Genomic DNA, 17,718 nt, shown 5'->3' on the forward strand with positions numbered 1-17,718 from the left:
ATTTCTATATTTACAAGAATCTTTAGTTAAAATGACTATTACTAAAGTTATTCATTGTTTTGTATTTAAAAAAACATTTTTTTCAAAAATATGTCTTTGGATTTGTACAAAAAAAATAAATACTGCATTTATAAAATAACTAAATATTTTCCTGCAATCTGATGATTTTAAGTTTTGTACGACAAATCCCCATTCAAGTTGATTTTATAATATGTTCCGATGTATTGTTAACATATTTCTATACAAATTATACCTTTTTTTCTAGATCAATTTAACCGGACTTATTTTTGCAAAATTAACCAATACTGATGTTGTGAAATCGCTTGGTACATCTTTGTACCTGAACATAATCACATTTTCGTAGATGATGGAAAGAATTAGAGAAACAGGAGATATCAAAGAACGAAAGAACATAAGCCGTAAATATCATGAATTTTTCGAAAAACATACAACGGCGCGTTTGATATTTACGGCTTATGTTCTTTCGTTCTTTGATAGCTCATGTTTCTCTAATTCTTTCCATCATCTACAAAAAATTGCAAAATTGTTTAAATTGCAGAGTTCGTTAGATTTGTTAAAAAAAATCATGAAAACCTGTCAATTTGGTACGAAAAGACTACGTGTTAGAAGACGCCGAAGTGTTTCTAACATGATTTCTAACCGTTTAACAAGTTTTGGGATACAATTATTTGAAATTTGAAGCCCTGTATATTGATTTTTTTTTATTCACCATGATTTTATATCAAAAACCAGTATAATAAATATCGGAAAAATCATCATTTATAACCGGGAGAAAACCTGGGAAAAACCGGGAAAAACTTTGGAATTTCAGAACGAAAAATCGCTAGCAACCCTGCAATACTAACTTAATTAGCTAAAGGAAAAGCTTGGGCCTCGTATGACTTCATCAATCAAAAGAAACGCGATTTGAGGACGCGGTATAACCCTAGTCTGGACTCATACGTGTGGTGAGGCTTAAAAAGTCTCACGTACTCCTCTACGATTTTTCCTGCAGCAATCGGTCATGCCTCGGTGGTAGGAAATCCTACGGAAGATGTTGCTGTTATGGTTTGAAGTCAAATTTCCATCTTGTAAAAAACCTACCGATATCTATCTGTCACTGAAAACAGCGTCTGTGTCACCATGACCATGATCATGAGGTCTTAAGAGTAGACAATAAAATGTATGCCACTGTTGAATCTCAATATTGCATCGTAACTTCGTCACAATGTCGACCACAAGATTTCGAAGGCCTTGTTACAGGTTACCCGTCCACATAATATTCGTAGTGATGTTGTCCACCAATGAAGATACTCAACATTGTGTTCTTCAATATTTTGAACTAAGTATAATACTGTATGCTGTTAAGTTCTTGTAGCTCCACATTGTGTTGGTAAAAAAATGTTGTTGTTGGATATGTAGAGATTATAAGTCTCCATCCAAGAATGACTCCAACCCTTTGACTCTAATGGTGTTAACAGTATTTAATACTGATGTAGATAGGGATGAATGACATCCAGATGTTAAAATCCTATGTAGACAAGCTGTTCAATGACTCGATGATCAGTGTAGTGATACATGGAGTCAAAGTTTGGCTGAATTTACCTTCAGACACATGATTCAAGGCCATGGTCTTATATACGACCATCCTTTTTCCATAATCTTTCAGTTTATATGCTGTTGTAGCTATTTTCCCAAACAAAATAATAAGAACGTCACCGTCTCAGATATCTTCAGGTCCAACAACGTCAGTTTAAACTCCAGACATCGTCGTTACTCTTGTCGAGAAATGTCACAAATTTCAAGTACAAGGTATGTTCACAAAGGTCAAAGTCTGGCCTTAAAATGATAACTTGCTACATCAACTTTGTCATATTAAACTTTGCTAAAATATCGACGAAGGCAAGGCAGGAAATATTTTGGCCGAAAGACGTTAGGCCAAATGGACCTCCAGTCGGAATGTTTAGGCAAGGTCGAACTAGGTTGAAAGTTGTGAGGCCTAGTGGGCACTAGGCCGAATGAAGGTTAGACCGAATATGCCTCACGTTACGCGTTATAAGGATGATGGAAATTTCCTTTGAGTTTGCGTGGCGAACTTAATTATGGGATGAAACTTTTGAGTAATCTATGTTGAAGTGAACTTTGGACAACCATCATACATAAATTCTATCACGGAGATATATAGCGAGTTTTGGCGAGCGACTCACGTTCTTTAAAAAAAATGAAAAATCCATAATAGAATGTGTACGGAAAACTTGACATGATAACCAAAAAACCATAGATACAGTTTGCAAAACTTGTAGGAAAATGTGATAGATCAAATTAAAAGATGTAATTTAGTAAATTGCTTAAAAGTTCTGGGAATCATTTGAAAAAAACGGTATGACTATGTTTTATCATTCGTTTTTTTTTTTGGTGAATAAATTTAGTTTTAAGTTTTGCTAAATTACGTAATACATTAAGCCGTGGTTTTTGTTAATGATTTGCAATAAATTCCTTCCGGAATGTATGAAGTTTGTGCCTATCACAGATTGGACTGATAAGTTTCCTCTTCCTCAATTATCAAAACCCAAACCGGCAGGCAGTAATAACAATACATCTTCATTAGTATGCCATCGGCATCGGCCTTGTCGTGGGCGTGATTTATGAGAATCCAACTTTTTTTTTGGTTCAGTTTACTTCCATAGAACGCCCACCCAAAAAAAATCCTCTCCCAAACGTGTAGACTAATCAAACTCATCGTTCCGTTATTTTCTCTTCCATCTTCCAGGTACTATGCGAAGGACACCCGGAGGAATTTGCGCACTACCTGCGCTACGTGCGGCGGCTAGACTTTTTTGAAACACCTGATTACGATCACTTACGGAGATTATTTCTAGATTTATTCTATTTTAAGGGTTACGTAGACGACGGTGAATTCGATTGGACCGGAAAGACGATGGTGAGTGCGATTGGGAATTTCTTCCTTATTTTTTTTTTTTTTTTGAATACGTACCCCTATAAGTTATACTCTGCCGCAGCACTCGCAGTCGCAACAATCGCAGCAGCAAAACCATAACCGGAAAAATTAAGACTGAGGACCGATAAAAAAGAAGAAGTAGGAAGTAGGTTCGAGCGCCTGTTTTTCTATCAATCGAGTGCGCGTGAATGGAAAGTGAAGCAATGAAAAATTTTTCGTGACGAAGACATTTTGGTGAAACCCTTTTCCCGTGTCCCGATTTGAAAGTGAAGAGGTTGTCCTTGATGAAGCACAAAAAAACGAATCCCAGAAAAAAAAGAAGCACACCACTCCTTTAGCACACAAAGAGACGACAAATTTGCCTTGATTTTGAGCCGTTTTTTACCCGTTTTTTGAGATAAGAAAACAAAATTGAGGCAATCGTAGAAAGGTTTTATGAGCTAGAGACAGTATGAAAAGGCAGCTACTTTATTAGATTTTAAATTTGTGATTTAACGGAATATATACTGAAATTATTTGTTTTCATTTTGGTCTCACACACACCCGTGGTTTTTCCAATAGCCGGCCAATTTTCAAACCATGCGTCAACTGCGAAATGCTCCACCCTCCCATATCGTGAAAACCAAATCGGCAAAGGTGTGATGAAGCTTTTTCTTTTGTGAACGTCGTGGTAGAGAAGCTAGAATTTTGGAAAAAAAAATCTCATTTTATACACATGCTTTCCGTTGGGAATTTTGAGATAGAAAAGTATGCTAGTGAAACCAACAATTTGTCTGAATTAGAAATAAACAAAACCTAAGACGGGAAGAAACAAAATTGAAACTCTTTTGAGCTGTTCCAAATGTAGTCTAAGAAGCTTTACCATAAATTCTGTTTCTAGTCACTGTCTTGCGAAAACAAGAAACTATAAACCAAGATTAAAGATGTTTGAATATACACACGACCCAAAAAAAAAATGTCAACAATACCAACTTTAAAAAAAAAAAGAAAAAAAATGGGAAGTTCAAAAGAAGTTTAAAAAGTAGCGTACGAATGACATAAAAATAAAAATTAAAATAAAAAAAGAACGAAAAGGAAAAAGGAAAAGGAAATAAAAAATGAATAAAGAATAAACAATGGATGAAAAAAGAATGAAAAATAAAAATTGAATCAAAAATAAAAAATGAATGAAAAAAAAAAATTAAAATTAATAAAAGAATAAAAAATTAATGGAAAAAAATTTAAAAAATGAATAAAAAATAGAAATTGATTAAACAAATAAAAAAATAAAAATATATGAAAAATAAAAATAAAAACTACAAAAAAGGAAAAGTTAAAAAAAAAAAGTTAAAATCGAAAAATAAAATAAAGAGGAGAGTAAAAACAATAAAAGAAAGACCAAAAACAACAAATAAAAAGTACACAAAAATAAAAAAAAAGACAAAAAGTAAAATTAAAACCGAAAAACAATAAAAATAAAACAAAATAAAAAGTAAAAAAAAATATACAGGACAAAAAATAAAAAGGACAAAAATGAAAATTAAAATGACAAGTAAAAAACGAAACAATGAAAATATAAAAGCCAAATGAGAATATAAAGTACAAAAAAGAATAAAATGGTAAAAATTTTGAAAAATGACATAAATTCAAATAAAAAGGACATAAAAATTAAAAATAGAAAGGGCAACAAATTAAATTTAAAAGGACAAAAATAAAATAAAAGGTCAAAATATTTAGAAAAAAAGTGAAAAGAACAAAAAAAGCAAAAAGGAAAAAAAATAAAAAGGAAAAACATAAAAATCAAATAAACAGGACAGAAAATAAAAAGGACAAAATTAAAAACAAAAATGACATGTAAAAAGAACGAAACAATGAAAAAATAAAGGGCAAAAAAGATTAAAAAGTATAAAAAAAGGAAAAAAAATTAAACGTGCAAAAAAATTAAAATAATAGGACAAAAAACATACCAAAAAAATAAAAATGACAACAAATTAAACTTAAAAGGACAAAAATAAAAAAAAAAATGGACAATATTATAAATAGAAAAAAAGTCAATAAAAAATGAACAAAAAAATTACAAAAACTAAAAATAAAAAGGACAAAAACAAAAATAAAAAGAACAAAAACTAAAAAAGGCAAAAACTAAAAATGAAGAGGACAAAATTTTAAAATGAAAATGACAAAAAAAAAATAAAAATAAAATAAAATAAAAATTACCTAAACAAAACATAAAAATGAAAAGGACAAAATTAAAATAAAAGGGCAAAAAAAAATAAACAGGACATAAAAAAGAACAAAAAAAATCGAAAAACAAAAAAGAAAATAAAAAGACAAAAAATAAAAATGAAAAAGACAAAAAAACTAAAATAAAAAAGACAAAAAATAAGAAGGAGAATAAACATTTAAAAGAGAATTAAATAAAAAGGAGGAAGGTAATAAAAAAAAGAGAATTAAAAAAATGGAGACAAATGTAAGAGAAAAGAAATAAGGAGAAAAAAATGAACAGAAAAAACATATAAAGTCAAAAAACCAAAAGTGGAAAAATTTAAATTTAAGGAAAAAAAAAGAAAATAAAGCTAATAAAGAAAAAAAATATAATAAGGAAAATCAAAACAAAAAAAGTTAAAAAAGGGGAAGGATAATAAATAAAAGGAGAATTATAAAAATGGAGACAAATGTAAGAGAAAAGAAATAAGGAGAAAAAATGAACAGAAAAAACATATAAAGTCAAAAAACCAAAAGTGGAAAAATATAAATTTAAGGAAAAAAAATAAAGGTAATAAGGAAAAAAATGTAAAAAGGAAAATCAAAATGAAAAATGTTGAAATTTAAAAGAAGAAAATAATGAAAGAAATGTTGAAAAAAAATGAAGAAATGTGAAATATAGAAAAGAATTAAACAAATAAAATAGAAAACACACAATAAAGAAAAAAAATAAAACAATAAAAGGAAAAATGAAAAGGAAAGAAAAGACGAAGAAAAAGGGAAATAAAGAAAATTCAGGAAGGAAAAATTGTTTTAAAGGATAAAAAGCTATAAAAGAAAGACATAATTTATTAATTATAATTACATGTATAGTTTAAATATTCAAATTGAAAAGAATCAATAAAATTAAAAATGGCAAACCTGAAGTAGACATAAATAAAAAAGGACAAAACAAAATTGATAGCAAAAAATTATGAAAAATTCGTTATGCAAAACTACGATTGGACCGAAATTTCCGATTCAACCCGATTTAAGCTGTTCCCAAATGTAGTCTTAGAAGCTTACCATAAATCTATATTGCTGCTCGCTTTCTCCCCGACTGAAAATATCGATCCTAAAAATACATCTTTCCTTAAGTAATATGCTAGCTAGTATAGAAGAAAGCCGGAAACCCGAATGGCTTCCAATATTAACAATAAGATTATCCCCTTTTTTTTCGGGGGCACCTCGATGTGTCATATTAGATTTTTTGTGGCGCGCGCGTTTCTGTGTATTGCTAGGATGAAAATTGAAACTCGGGTCCCATTTTTCCGCATTGTCCTTTCCTCCCGGATCTAATCCTTGATTGACGGAAGAATGGAAATCGGGTTTCCCTTTTTCAGTTTTTTTCTCACTGGAGCTGATGGGATTATAAATGTCTATTCTAATTTTCTGTTTTATTATCTCTTCCTACAATTTTCATCAACGCGCTGCGCTGTTCCGGAAATGACGAAACAACAATTGACAAACACGTCAACAGTCAACGCCCGTTGGATCGCTCCAGACTGGTCACGAGGTAGTCGTATCACCAAACAGAGAAAGACACACACCTGTAAATAAGGTAATTGGAAAGGTTGCGTTGTTAATGATTGTTCCCTAAATTTTTAAGAACAACTAGCAGATTTTTTCCGTTCAATTTTTGTCAATTTTGTTCTAGAGTTAAAATTTTGGAAACCTTTTTTTTGATTATTATTTTGTGTTTTTATCGAATGATTTTTTTTTTGTGAATTTATAATTGATAGAAAGACTTGGTCTCTGACAATCTTTAATTGGTGGTGTACTTTCGCAAAATCAGACGAAAAAAAAATTCTGGAAAAGAATTCACGTTTGTACCAAATCAGTCCAGAGTACACCACCTAACCCGCGAATCTACAACTTATAACTAATACCTCGGAAGAAACTTACAAAGGTTGTTCCTAACTTGATCGATTCCATACCCGGGAAGCTACGCTGCACTTGTGAATGGTTCAAAACATTTGCTTAATCAGTATGTTTCCCACACACATTTTCATATTAAAAACCGTTCGTTCGTCCAAATTCATTAGTAAATAATGCCAACAAAATTTTGTTTTGACATGGAAACGAATGACCCATATTTTGAGGGCTGCCTTGTGAATGTATGCGCGCGAATGTAATACTTGTAATTAACCGTCACATCTCCCTCTTACTATATCCGTGTAACATTTGTTGTAAAAATCAAAGTTTCATTCACAAAAAATACACCTTCTTCAACGACATTCTCTGTCGAGTTTTACTATAAATATAAAAAATGAATCCATTGAACCATAACTTCTTACCACCGTCGTCTAGTACGTACTACACACACTGTACAAAAAAAAAATACAAATCCCCCTCGCTTTCTACAGGAAGGAGACCTTTTCAGTTACTACGACGAAGAGCTGGACGATGCAACGTTGCAGATCTTTGACCAACAGGTTCGAAAAGCGCGCGCGTGCGAGTAGTGTAGCTCGTCGTTTTTCTTTTTTTTTCTGTGTTTTGTATTTCGCTCATTTTTTTTGTAACTCCCATCATCGAAGAACCCATTTTGGAACTTGAAAGGTTCAAAAGATTCGTTCCCGAAAAGCGCCCCCGAATTGTGTAAGCTCATCTGTCATTTTTGTGTCCCTTTACAGTACAAGACCCTAGGAAATTATTGGGAAAAGAATATTTCATTGAATTATCTTATTTTGTTAATATTTTTCAAGAGAAATCTGTTCCGGTTTCCTTGAAAAAGTTTCGCAATTTCGTCGAAACGTAGTTCGTTTCCAATATTCAAAAGCCCGCCGAAATCAGCTGGAGTCTCAAAACATCAACTTCAGCATCAATTTCGGAATCTGTATTGGCTAGCATCGTCATCAGCATAAGTATCAGTATCAGCATAAGTATCAGTATCAGCATAAGCATCAGCATCAGCATCAGCATCAGCGCCTGTATCATCATTTACATCTTCATCAACATTAGCTTCAGCATCAACATCTGTATCTGCATTAGCATTAGCATTACAGCATCAGCATCAACATCAGCATGAGAGTAAGCATTTGCTGGTGCATTTGCATTTACCTCAACATCAACACCAGCTTCAGGTATAAGCATCAGCAATAGCATCTTCATCAGCATAAGCATCAGTACCATCGTTTGAACCAGCGTTAACATCTGCTTCAGCATTGGTATCGGTATCAGGGAGATGCTAAAGATGATGCTGGTTCTGAAGCTGATACTGATGTTAAGACTTAATCTGTAGATAACGCTGATACTGGATGTTAATGCTGATGCTGATGTTTATGCTATTGTTGGTGCTGAAGCTGATGTTAATGCTAAAACTAATGCTGATGCTAAGTCTGAGACTGATGCTGATGCTATTGCTGATGTGACGCTGTTGATGCTGAAGCTGAAGTTGATGCTATTCCAATAACTGATATTAAGGGTTATGTTGATGCTAATGTTGATGTTAATGCTGAAGCTTAGCCTGATGCTGATGCGAATGTCGATACTGAGGCTGATGCTGATGCTAAGTCTGAGGCTGATGCTGATGTTGATGCTGATGCTAAGCCTGAAGCTGATGCTAATGATTATGCTGATACTCATGCTATGCTGATGCTGATACTCATGCTATGCTGATGTTGATGCTGATGTTGATGCTGATGTTGAGGCTGATGCTGATGCTGAGGCTAATGCTGAGGCTGATGCTGATGCTTAGTCTGAGGCTGATGCTGATGTTGATGCTGATACTGATGCTAAGGCTGAGGCTGATGTTGATGCTGATGCTAAGTCTGAAGCTGATGCTGATGTCGATGCTGATGCTGATACTCATGCTATGCTAATGTTGATACTCATGCTATGCTGATGCTGATACTTATGCTATGCTGATGTTGATGCTGATGCTGAGGCTGATGCTGAGGCTGATGCTGATCCTTAGTCTGATGCTGATGTTGATGCTGATGTTGATGCTGATACTGATACTGATGCTAAGGCTGAGGCTGATGTTGATGCTGATGCTAAGTCTGAAGCTGATGTTGATGTCGATGCTGATGCTGATACTCATGCTATGCTAATGTTGATACTTATGCTATGCTGATGCTGATACTTATGCTATGCTGATGTTGATGCTGATGTTGAGGCTGATACTGATGCTAAGGCTGAGGCTGATGTTTATGCTGATACTGATGCTAAGTCTGAAGCTGATGCTGATGTTTATGCTGATACTGATGCTAAGTCTGAAGCTGATGCTGATGTTGATGCTGATACTGAGTCTAAGTCTGAGACTGATGCTGATGCTGATACTGATGCTAAGGCTGAGGCTGATACTCATGCTATGCTGATACGATGCTCATGCTATGCTGATTTTGATGCTGATGCTGAGGCTGATGCTGATACTGATACTGATGCTAAGGCTGAGGCTGATGTTGATGCTGATGCTAAGTCTGAAGCTGATGCTGATGCTGATACTCATGCTATGCTGATGTTGATGCTGATGTTGAGGCTGATGATGATGCTGAGGCTGATGCTGATGCTCATGTTGATGCTGATACTGATGCTAAGGCGGAGGCTGATGTTTATGCTGATACTGATGCTAAGTCTGAAGCTGATGCTGATGTTGGTGCTAATGCTAATGTTGATGCTAATGCTGAAGCTTATACTGAAGCTAATGCTGATTATGAGACTTAGGCTGATACTGAGTTCTCGGTCAATCTTTTTTATAAATTATCATAGGTATTTGTTTTACATTTTCTGAAAAAAAAACTCATCCCGAATCGTTTAACTACCCTACTTGAAACGATGGCTTTCGAACATTTAGACTGTGATTCCTGCACCAATGCAATACATACAGTACTGCTCGACTTAGTAGAAACCGAACCTTGTGTAGACTTAATGTCACATTCTAGACCCAACAAGTAGGACGCAACCTTACAGTACGTATTAATTTAGCATACTTTAAATAACAGTTTTATTTCCCATTGGCATTTTTTATCTGATTACATTCGATTTCTTTCGTAAATAATGCTAGTTGAAACAACAGTTGTTTACTTTTGTCCCTCATATGAAAAAAACTTTAGAACCATGCACACTCATCTAATCAAAACTCGATATATTTCTCTTTCGTCTTCTCTCTCATCCCGAATTCTGAAAATCCGGCAACCGGTATACCGTTGAAAAACAAAAAATAAACGATTGTTTACACACACCGCGACGCAAAATTGGCACCCGAATACAACACCCACAACATCTATCATCCCACAAACACACAAAACCAACACCTCGGGAATACCTCGATTCAAAACAAAAACAATGCAATCCATCATCGAACCTTTTAAAACGATAATCCCTGTAAAAAAAAACAAAAATACCTACAAACGTAGCAGCAGACGAATTCGAAGGGAGGTGTCGCCGCTTGGCCGGATGTGCCCAAACAGACGGGAACGCTGGGCAACTTGACGCCGGCCGACCGACATGGTTCAGTTCAGGTACGTGTGACGCGTTCTCGTGTGGCGCAGACAAATTGGCGCGAAATCTAGCCCACCACAAGCCAGATGGTTTTGTCGTTGTTTTTGGTTTTTTCTGAACGTTTTTGTTTTGTTGTTGTTGAATTTTGAACGAACTAAAACAATAATAGGGAGCGAGTGAGATAATGTAGTAGGGAATTTGGAAGAAGAAAAATTAGGGAACATGTAACGGCAGGTTGTTTTAGAAATGTTTAGGAAAATGTTTTGGGCAGTGGCTTTTGGTTTTGATTCTAGATTTTTTGTTGTTATTTTCTATTGTCCCCTCGAACTTTCATTGACACACTTACAGTTACGAACAAATAATTCCATTTCAATTGCTAACCATAACATTCCTCTGTTAGTTCGAAACTCTTCTAGAATAATTTTCCTTTGAACTCCCATTGATTTTTTAAATGTCTTTCTTAGAAAGCGGTGCAGTACACCTCTCCCCTTTAGAGAAAAATAATGTTCATTAAATTGCTCAGTGTGTTTTAAATGTTTTTTTTGTTTTGAGAATTTAATGCAATCCTTTACAAATTCCTTTCTTTCGATGTGAGAATGTGTGTTGTTTTTTACCTGTTTATTTTTATTATACTTTTTATTGGTGTTAGAAATTTAAAAAAAAACTTTCCAGTATATGTTATTTATTTAACTTTCTTGAAACCAACAAAGCTAAACTTTCAGTAGTTCCTCGTAAAAACTTCATTAGGTTTCAAGTCAAACTTTCTTTTAAAAAAACCATTTCCAAAAAGCAATAGAACCTCCATCTTTTCTCTGTAACTTCAACACTCTAATATCCGGTACATGTATGCGTGTATGAGTTTGAACCTTTTTAAAAACCAATGTGGTCAAATAATGTTTTGCTGTTTTTTCCAAAAATTTCCTTCCTCCCCTCAAACTCTGTCTTTATGTCTCTCTGTGCCAGGTAATCTCTGTACTCGACTTTATCAGAAATTATTCAAAGCAAATATCTATAAAAAATAGTCTCACTTGGTTTTGTGCATCTGGCTTAATCCATCGAGTTGTTTGGTTTGATCGTTTTTGGTTTCGATGCATTAAAACTGTTGGAGTAACTTAGGAGAAGGGAATGTTGAATGATGGAATGTAGCTTTCAAAACGTTATGATTCAGTTTTTCATTTTTAATAATGCTAGGATTCTTACAGCTTTTTGTATGAGTAAAATTTTCGAGAGTGCTAGTTAAAATTTTCTCTTATGTTTTTTTTTGATAAAATACTTCAATCAGTATGTGTAGTTAAAAGTTGGAATTATTCATAGCTAGTTGTAGCAGTTAAGTCGATTTGATTGGGTTGATAAATCTGTAATGTCTTGAAGCAGTTCTTTCTCACCAGTTTTTACACATTTTTCTTAAACCGCTCACTCGTTGAACACAATTCGTTCACTGGTCACGATTGTGTACTTCCTATACTCTACTATCTCTTTAAAACTTTTAAATGCCATTCTACTACTACAATCTACTACAATACTTTTATCCACCAAAAAATATCAAATCTTCTACTACTTAACCACTACTCTTACTATTACTACTACTACGTTCCCCCCTCGACTTTTCTCTTATTATACCTGACCACTGCCAGCTGACTATCCTTTTTTTGGTCGTTTATGTTCTACTATTTTGCCTTGATATGCTCTACATACTAATTTCAAGGTACTTGATTGAGTGGTTGTTTGTTGTTGTTACTACTGCACTAGTACTAATTTCTCTAAATTTCATTTTCCGTCTATTCACCTCACAAATAAGATTCGTCGTTAGCATTAATCGAAGAAAAAAGTTAACCAAAAATGTTAACTCCCTGCACAGATAACAGATGTCGTTTTCAACGGTCTTTTCGACAAATAATGTACGATTATCCGTGGCGATCGCCGATTTACAAACATTTATCACTGCAAAATTTGTTGATTTTCGAACTCAGCCACAAACGTTTCCAAACTTCAATTAAAACGCAAAACATCTGTTGTCTGTGTGCTATCAGGCTGATCCAAATTTTCAGATCCCGAATTTTAGCTCCTGTACAAGCAAACGCCATTAGTCTGCAAACATTTGACAAGCTATTGCAGACCTTAGACGATCAACTTTTTTTTACAATCTACAAGCAGTAAATTTCACAATAAAGGAATATAATTTTGGATCAGTCTCGTTTTCACGCTTTTTTTACTAGATTACACCAGATTAAATTTACACTGGAAGTAGAACTAACAATAACATTATGTGTAGTAAACTTTGAGACTTCATTTTTTTTAATTGCTTAGCTTGGCGCTTGAACTAAGAGCTAAGCAAAATCTTGAGATTCGAATTATTCTGAAGTTAAACTAAAGCTCAGTTAAAGCTAAGCTAAAGCTCAGTTAAAGCTAAGCTAAAGCTAAGCTAAAGCTAAGCTAAAGCTAAGCTAAAGCTAAGCTAAAGCTAAGCTAAAGCTAAGCTAAAGCTAAGCTAAAGCTAAGCTAAAGCTAAGCTAAAGCTAAGCTAAAGCTAAGCTAAAGCTAAGCTAAAGCTAAGCTAAAGCTAAGCTAAAGCTAAGCTAAAGCTAAGCTAAAGCTAAGCTAAAACTAAGCTAAAGCTAAGCTAAAGCTAAGCTAAAGCTAAGCTAAAGCTAAGCTAAAGCTAAGCTAAAGCTAAGCTAAAGCTAAGCTAAAGCTAAGCTAAAGCTAAGCTAAAGCTAAGCTAAAGCTAAGCTAAAGCTAAGCTAAAGCTAAGCTAAAGCTAAGCTAAAGCTAAGCTAAAGCTAAGCTAAAGCTAAGCTAAAGCTAAGCTAAAGCTAAGCTAAAGCTAAGCTAAAGCTAAGCTAAAGCTAAGCTAAAGCTAAGCTAAAGCTAAGCTAAAGCTAAGCTAAAGCTAAGCTAAAGCTAAGCTAAAGCTAAGCTAAAGCTAAGCTAAAGCTAAGCTAAAGCTAAGCTAAAGCTAAGCTAAAGCTAAGCTAAAGCTAAGCTAAAGCTAAGCTAAAGCTAAGCTAAAGCTAAGCTAAAGCTAAGCTAAAGCTAAGCTAAAGCTAAGCTAAAGCTAAGCTAAAGCTAAGCTAAAGCTAAGCTAAAGCTAAGCTAAAGCTAAGCTAAAGCTAAGCTAAAGCTAAGCTAAAGTTAAGCTAAAGCTAAGCTAAAGTTAAGCTAAAGTTAAGCTAAAGCTAAGCTAAAGCTAAGCTAAAGCTAAGCTAAAGCTAAGCTAAAGCTAAGCTAAAGCTAAGCTAAAGCTAAGCTAAAGCTAAGCTAAAGCTAAGCTAAAGCTAAGCTAAAGCTAAGCTAAAGCTAAGCTAAAGCTAAGCTAAAGCTAAAGCTAAGCTAAAGCTAAGCTAAAGCTAAGCTAAAGCTAAGCTAAAGCTAAGCTAAAGCTAAGCTAAAGCTAAGCTAAAGCTAAGCTAAAGCTAAGCTAAAGCTAAGCTAAAGCTAAGCTAAAGCTAAGCTAAAGCTAAGCTAAAGCTAAGCTAAAGCTAAGCTAAAGCTAAGCTAAAGCTAAGCTAAAGCTAAGCTAAAGCTAAGCTAAAGCTAAGCTAAAGCTAAGCTAAAGCTAAGCTAAAGCTAAGCTAAAGCTAAGCTAAAGCTAAGCTAAAGCTAAGCTAAAGCTAAGCTAAAGCTAAGCTAAAGCTAAGCTAAAGCTAAGCTAAAGCTAAGCTAAAGCTAAGCTAAAGCTAAGCTAAAGCTAAGCTAAAGCTAAGCTAAAGCTAAGCTAAAGCTAAGCTAAAGCTAAGCTAAAGCTAAGCTAAAGCTAAGCTAAAGCTAAGCTAAAGCTAAGCTAAAGCTAAGCTAAAGCTAAGCTAAAGCTAAGCTAAAGCTAAGCTAAAGCTAAGCTAAAGCTAAGCTAAAGCTAAGCTAAAGCTAAGCTAAAGCTAAGCTAAAGCTAAGCTAAAGCTAAGCTAAAGCTAAGCTAAAGCTAAGCTAAAGCTAAGCTAAAGCTAAGCTAAAGCTAAGCTAAAGCTAAGCTAAAGCTAAGCTAAAGCTAAGCTAAAGCTAAGCTAAAGCTAAGCTAAAGCTAAGCTAAAGCTAAGCTAAAGCTAAGCTAAAGCTAAGCTAAAGCTAAGCTAAAGCTAAGCTAAAGCTAAGCTAAAGCTAAGCTAAAGCTAAGCTAAAGCTAAGCTAAAGCTAAGCTAAAGCTAAGCTAAAGCTAAGCTAAAGCTAAGCTAAAGCTAAGCTAAAGCTAAGCTAAAGCTAAGCTAAAGCTAAGCTAAAGCTAAGCTAAAGCTAAGCTAAAGCTAAGCTAAAGCTAAGCTAAAGCTAAGCTAAAGCTAAGCTAAAGCTAAGCTAAAGCTGAGCTAAAGCTAAGCTAAAGCTAAGCTAAAGCTAAGCTAAGCTAAAGCTAAGCTAAAGCTAAGCTAAAGCTAAGCTAAAGCTAAGCTTAAGTTTCAATTTTGAGCTTTAAGTTTCTGCTTAAGTTTGAGCTTCAAGTTTGAGCTTAATGTGTGAGCTTCAAGTTTGAGCTTCAAGTTTGAGCTTCAAGTTTGAGTTTCAAGTTTGAGCTTCAAGTTTGAGGTTCATGTTTGAGCTTCAAGTTTGAGCTTCAAGTTTGAGCTTCAAGTTTGAGCTTCAAGTTCGAGCTTCCAATTTGAGCTTCAAGTTTGGGCTTCAAGTTTGAGATTCAAGTTTGAGCTTCAAGTTTGAGCTTCAAGTTTGAGCTTCAAGTTTGAGCTTCAAGTTTGAGCTTCAAGATTGAGCTTCAAGTTTGAGCTTGAAGTTTGAGCTTCAAGTTTGAGGTTCATGTTTGAGCTTCAAGTTTGAGCTTCAAGTTTGAGCTTCCAGTTTGAGCTTCAAATTTGAGCTTCAAGTTTGAGCTTCAAGTTCGAGCTTCAAGTTTGAGCTTCAAGTTTGAGGTTCATGTTTAAGCTTCAAGTTTGAGCTTCAAGTTTGAGCTTCAAGTTTGAGCTTCAAGTTCGAGCTTCCAATTTGAGCTTAAAGTTTGAGCTTCAAGTTTGAGATTCAAGTTTGAGCTTCAAGTTTGAGCTTCAAGTTTGAGCTTCAAGTTTGAGCTTCCAATTTGAGCTTCAAGTTTGAGCTTCAAGTTTGAGCTTCAAGTTTGAGGTTCATGTTTGAGCTTCAAGTTTGAGCTTCAAGTTTGAGCTTCAAGTTTGAGCTTCAAGTTTGAGCTTCAAGTTTGAGCTTCAAGTTTGAGCTTCAAGTTTGAGCTTCAAGTTTGAGCTTCAAGTTTGAGCTTCAAGTTTGAGCTTCAAGTTTGGGCTTCAAGTTTGAGCTTCAAGTTTGAGCTTCAAGTTCGAGCTTCAAGTTTGGGCTTCAAGTTTGAGCTTCAAGTTTGAGCTTCCAATTTGAGCTTCAAGTTTGAGCTTAAAGTTTGAGCTTCAAGTTTGAGCTTCAAGTTTGGGCTTCAAGTTTGAGCTTCAAGTTTGAGCTTCCAATTTGAGCTTCAAGTTCGAGCTTCCAATTTGAGATTCAAGTTCGAGCTTCAAGTTTGAGCTTCCAATTTGAGCTTCAAGTTTGAGCTTGAAGTTTGAGCTTCAAGTTTGAGCTTGAAGTTTGAGCTTCAAGTTTGAGGTTCAAGTTTGAGCTGCAAGTTTGAGCTTCAAGTTTGAGCTTCAAGTTTGAGCTTCAAGTTTTGGGTTCAAGTTTGAGCTTCAAGTTTGAGCTTCAAGTTTGAGCTTCAAGTTTGAGCTCGAAGTTTGAGCTTCAAGTTTGAGCTTCAAGTTTGAACTTCAAGTTTGAGGTTCAAGTTTGAGCTTCAAGTTTGAACTTCAAGTTTCAGGTTCAAGTTTGAGCTTCAATTTTGAGCTTCAAGTTTGAGCTTCAAGTTTGAGCTTCAAGTTTGGGCTTTAAGTTTGAGCTTCAAGTTTGAGCTTCAAGTTTGAGCTTCAAGTTTGAGCTTCAAGTTTGAGCTTCAAGTTTTAGCTTCAAGTTTGAGCTTCAAGTTTGAGCTTCAAGTTTGAACTTCAAGGTTGAGCTTCAAGTTTGAGCTTCAAGTTTGAGCTTCAAGTTTGAGCTTGAAGTTTGAGCTTCAAGTTTTAGCTTCAAGTTTGAGCTTCAAGTTTGAGCTTTAAGTTTGAGCTTCAAGTTTGAGCTTCAAGTTTGAGGTTCAAGTTTAAGCTTCAAGTTTGAGCTTGAAGTTTGAGCTTCAAGTTTGAGATTCAAGTTTTAGCTTGAAGTTTGAGTTTAAAATTTGAGCTTGAAGTTTAAGCGTGAAGCTCAAAATTAAAGTGAAGCTAAATGGTTGTTTGTTGTAAGTTTTATCAATTAAGTTTCGATCAAATCAAGACAAAGTCCTCCAAGTAAGTCAAGTGCATGTGAAAAAGGGGTTTTCAACTTGCATGGTTCCGCTCCATTAATTATTGACCGCTTAAAGACGTAATTATTATTGGTCACAATCTGTCCGAATGAGTTAACGATTCTTGCACCGCTTTCTATGTACCTTCACTAGCCACCGACAATTTTATTAGAACGGACACGAAGAAAAATCTTGCACTTTGCTAATGGGGTTCCGAATAAAAAAAAAAATGGCTGGAATGACCCAAGAAAAAGGTTCTTAACCAGTCTCTTTTTGGCCAACCTTCCTTGAAACCCGACTGCAATCTCTCAACTTTTTTTTTTCTCTCTGTTGATGGTCAACCAACTTTCCACCCAAAATTTATCGTTTATTTTGCACAGTTTTTTATGTACCCGTTAAAGCTAAACGCACGCCAAGCTACCCCAATAACTACCCAAGAAAAGCGTCAGTGTATGATTTCAATTAAATTAACTCACTCCAATGGTTTTTTTTCTTCTTGTTTGTTTGCTCCGTGTTACTCGTGTTTCTTGACTGACCGTTGGTTAGGGATTATTGATGAAGTTCTCAGGTTTTGATTTCGTTTATTTGATTTGCTTTGGAGATGGTTGAGGGGCGTTGTTTTGGTTTTTTTCACCCTTCTGGAAGATTTATCATGTCAGGTATTTTTGGTTTTTTTTTCTCTCTTGAAATTAAAGTTTTAAGGCATCGTTAGTTTCAAGATTCTTCAAAGATGAAAGGCTCTTTAAGGAAATATTACATGAAAAATTTATAAAAATTTAGTTAGGAATGTTAGGTTTGATTTTCTTACACTCACATGTTTGATTTCGTTTTTTTTCTCCAT

At 34.6% G+C, this 17,718-nt stretch overlaps 1 protein-coding gene across 1 annotated transcript in view; it reads left to right on the forward strand.

Moving 5' to 3' along the window:
* LOC129758249 (casein kinase I) overlaps positions 1 to 17,718 on the forward strand; it is a gene marked incomplete at its 5' end in the record, with an annotated part of 46,018 nt that overhangs the window by 12,498 nt on the left and 15,802 nt on the right. Inside the window, 5 exons of the mRNA XM_055755720.1 lie at positions 2,771 to 2,941; positions 3,521 to 3,595; positions 6,663 to 6,743; positions 7,549 to 7,617; positions 10,540 to 10,644. Coding sequence (XP_055611695.1) covers positions 2,771 to 2,941; positions 3,521 to 3,595; positions 6,663 to 6,743; positions 7,549 to 7,617; positions 10,540 to 10,644 — 501 coding nt within the window. The remainder of the gene's footprint in view (positions 1 to 2,770; positions 2,942 to 3,520; positions 3,596 to 6,662; positions 6,744 to 7,548; positions 7,618 to 10,539; positions 10,645 to 17,718) is intronic.

Source organism: Uranotaenia lowii, chromosome 3 (assembly GCF_029784155.1).
Source record: "Uranotaenia lowii strain MFRU-FL chromosome 3, ASM2978415v1, whole genome shotgun sequence".
NCBI classification, from domain to species: Eukaryota; Metazoa; Arthropoda; class Insecta; order Diptera; family Culicidae; genus Uranotaenia; species Uranotaenia lowii.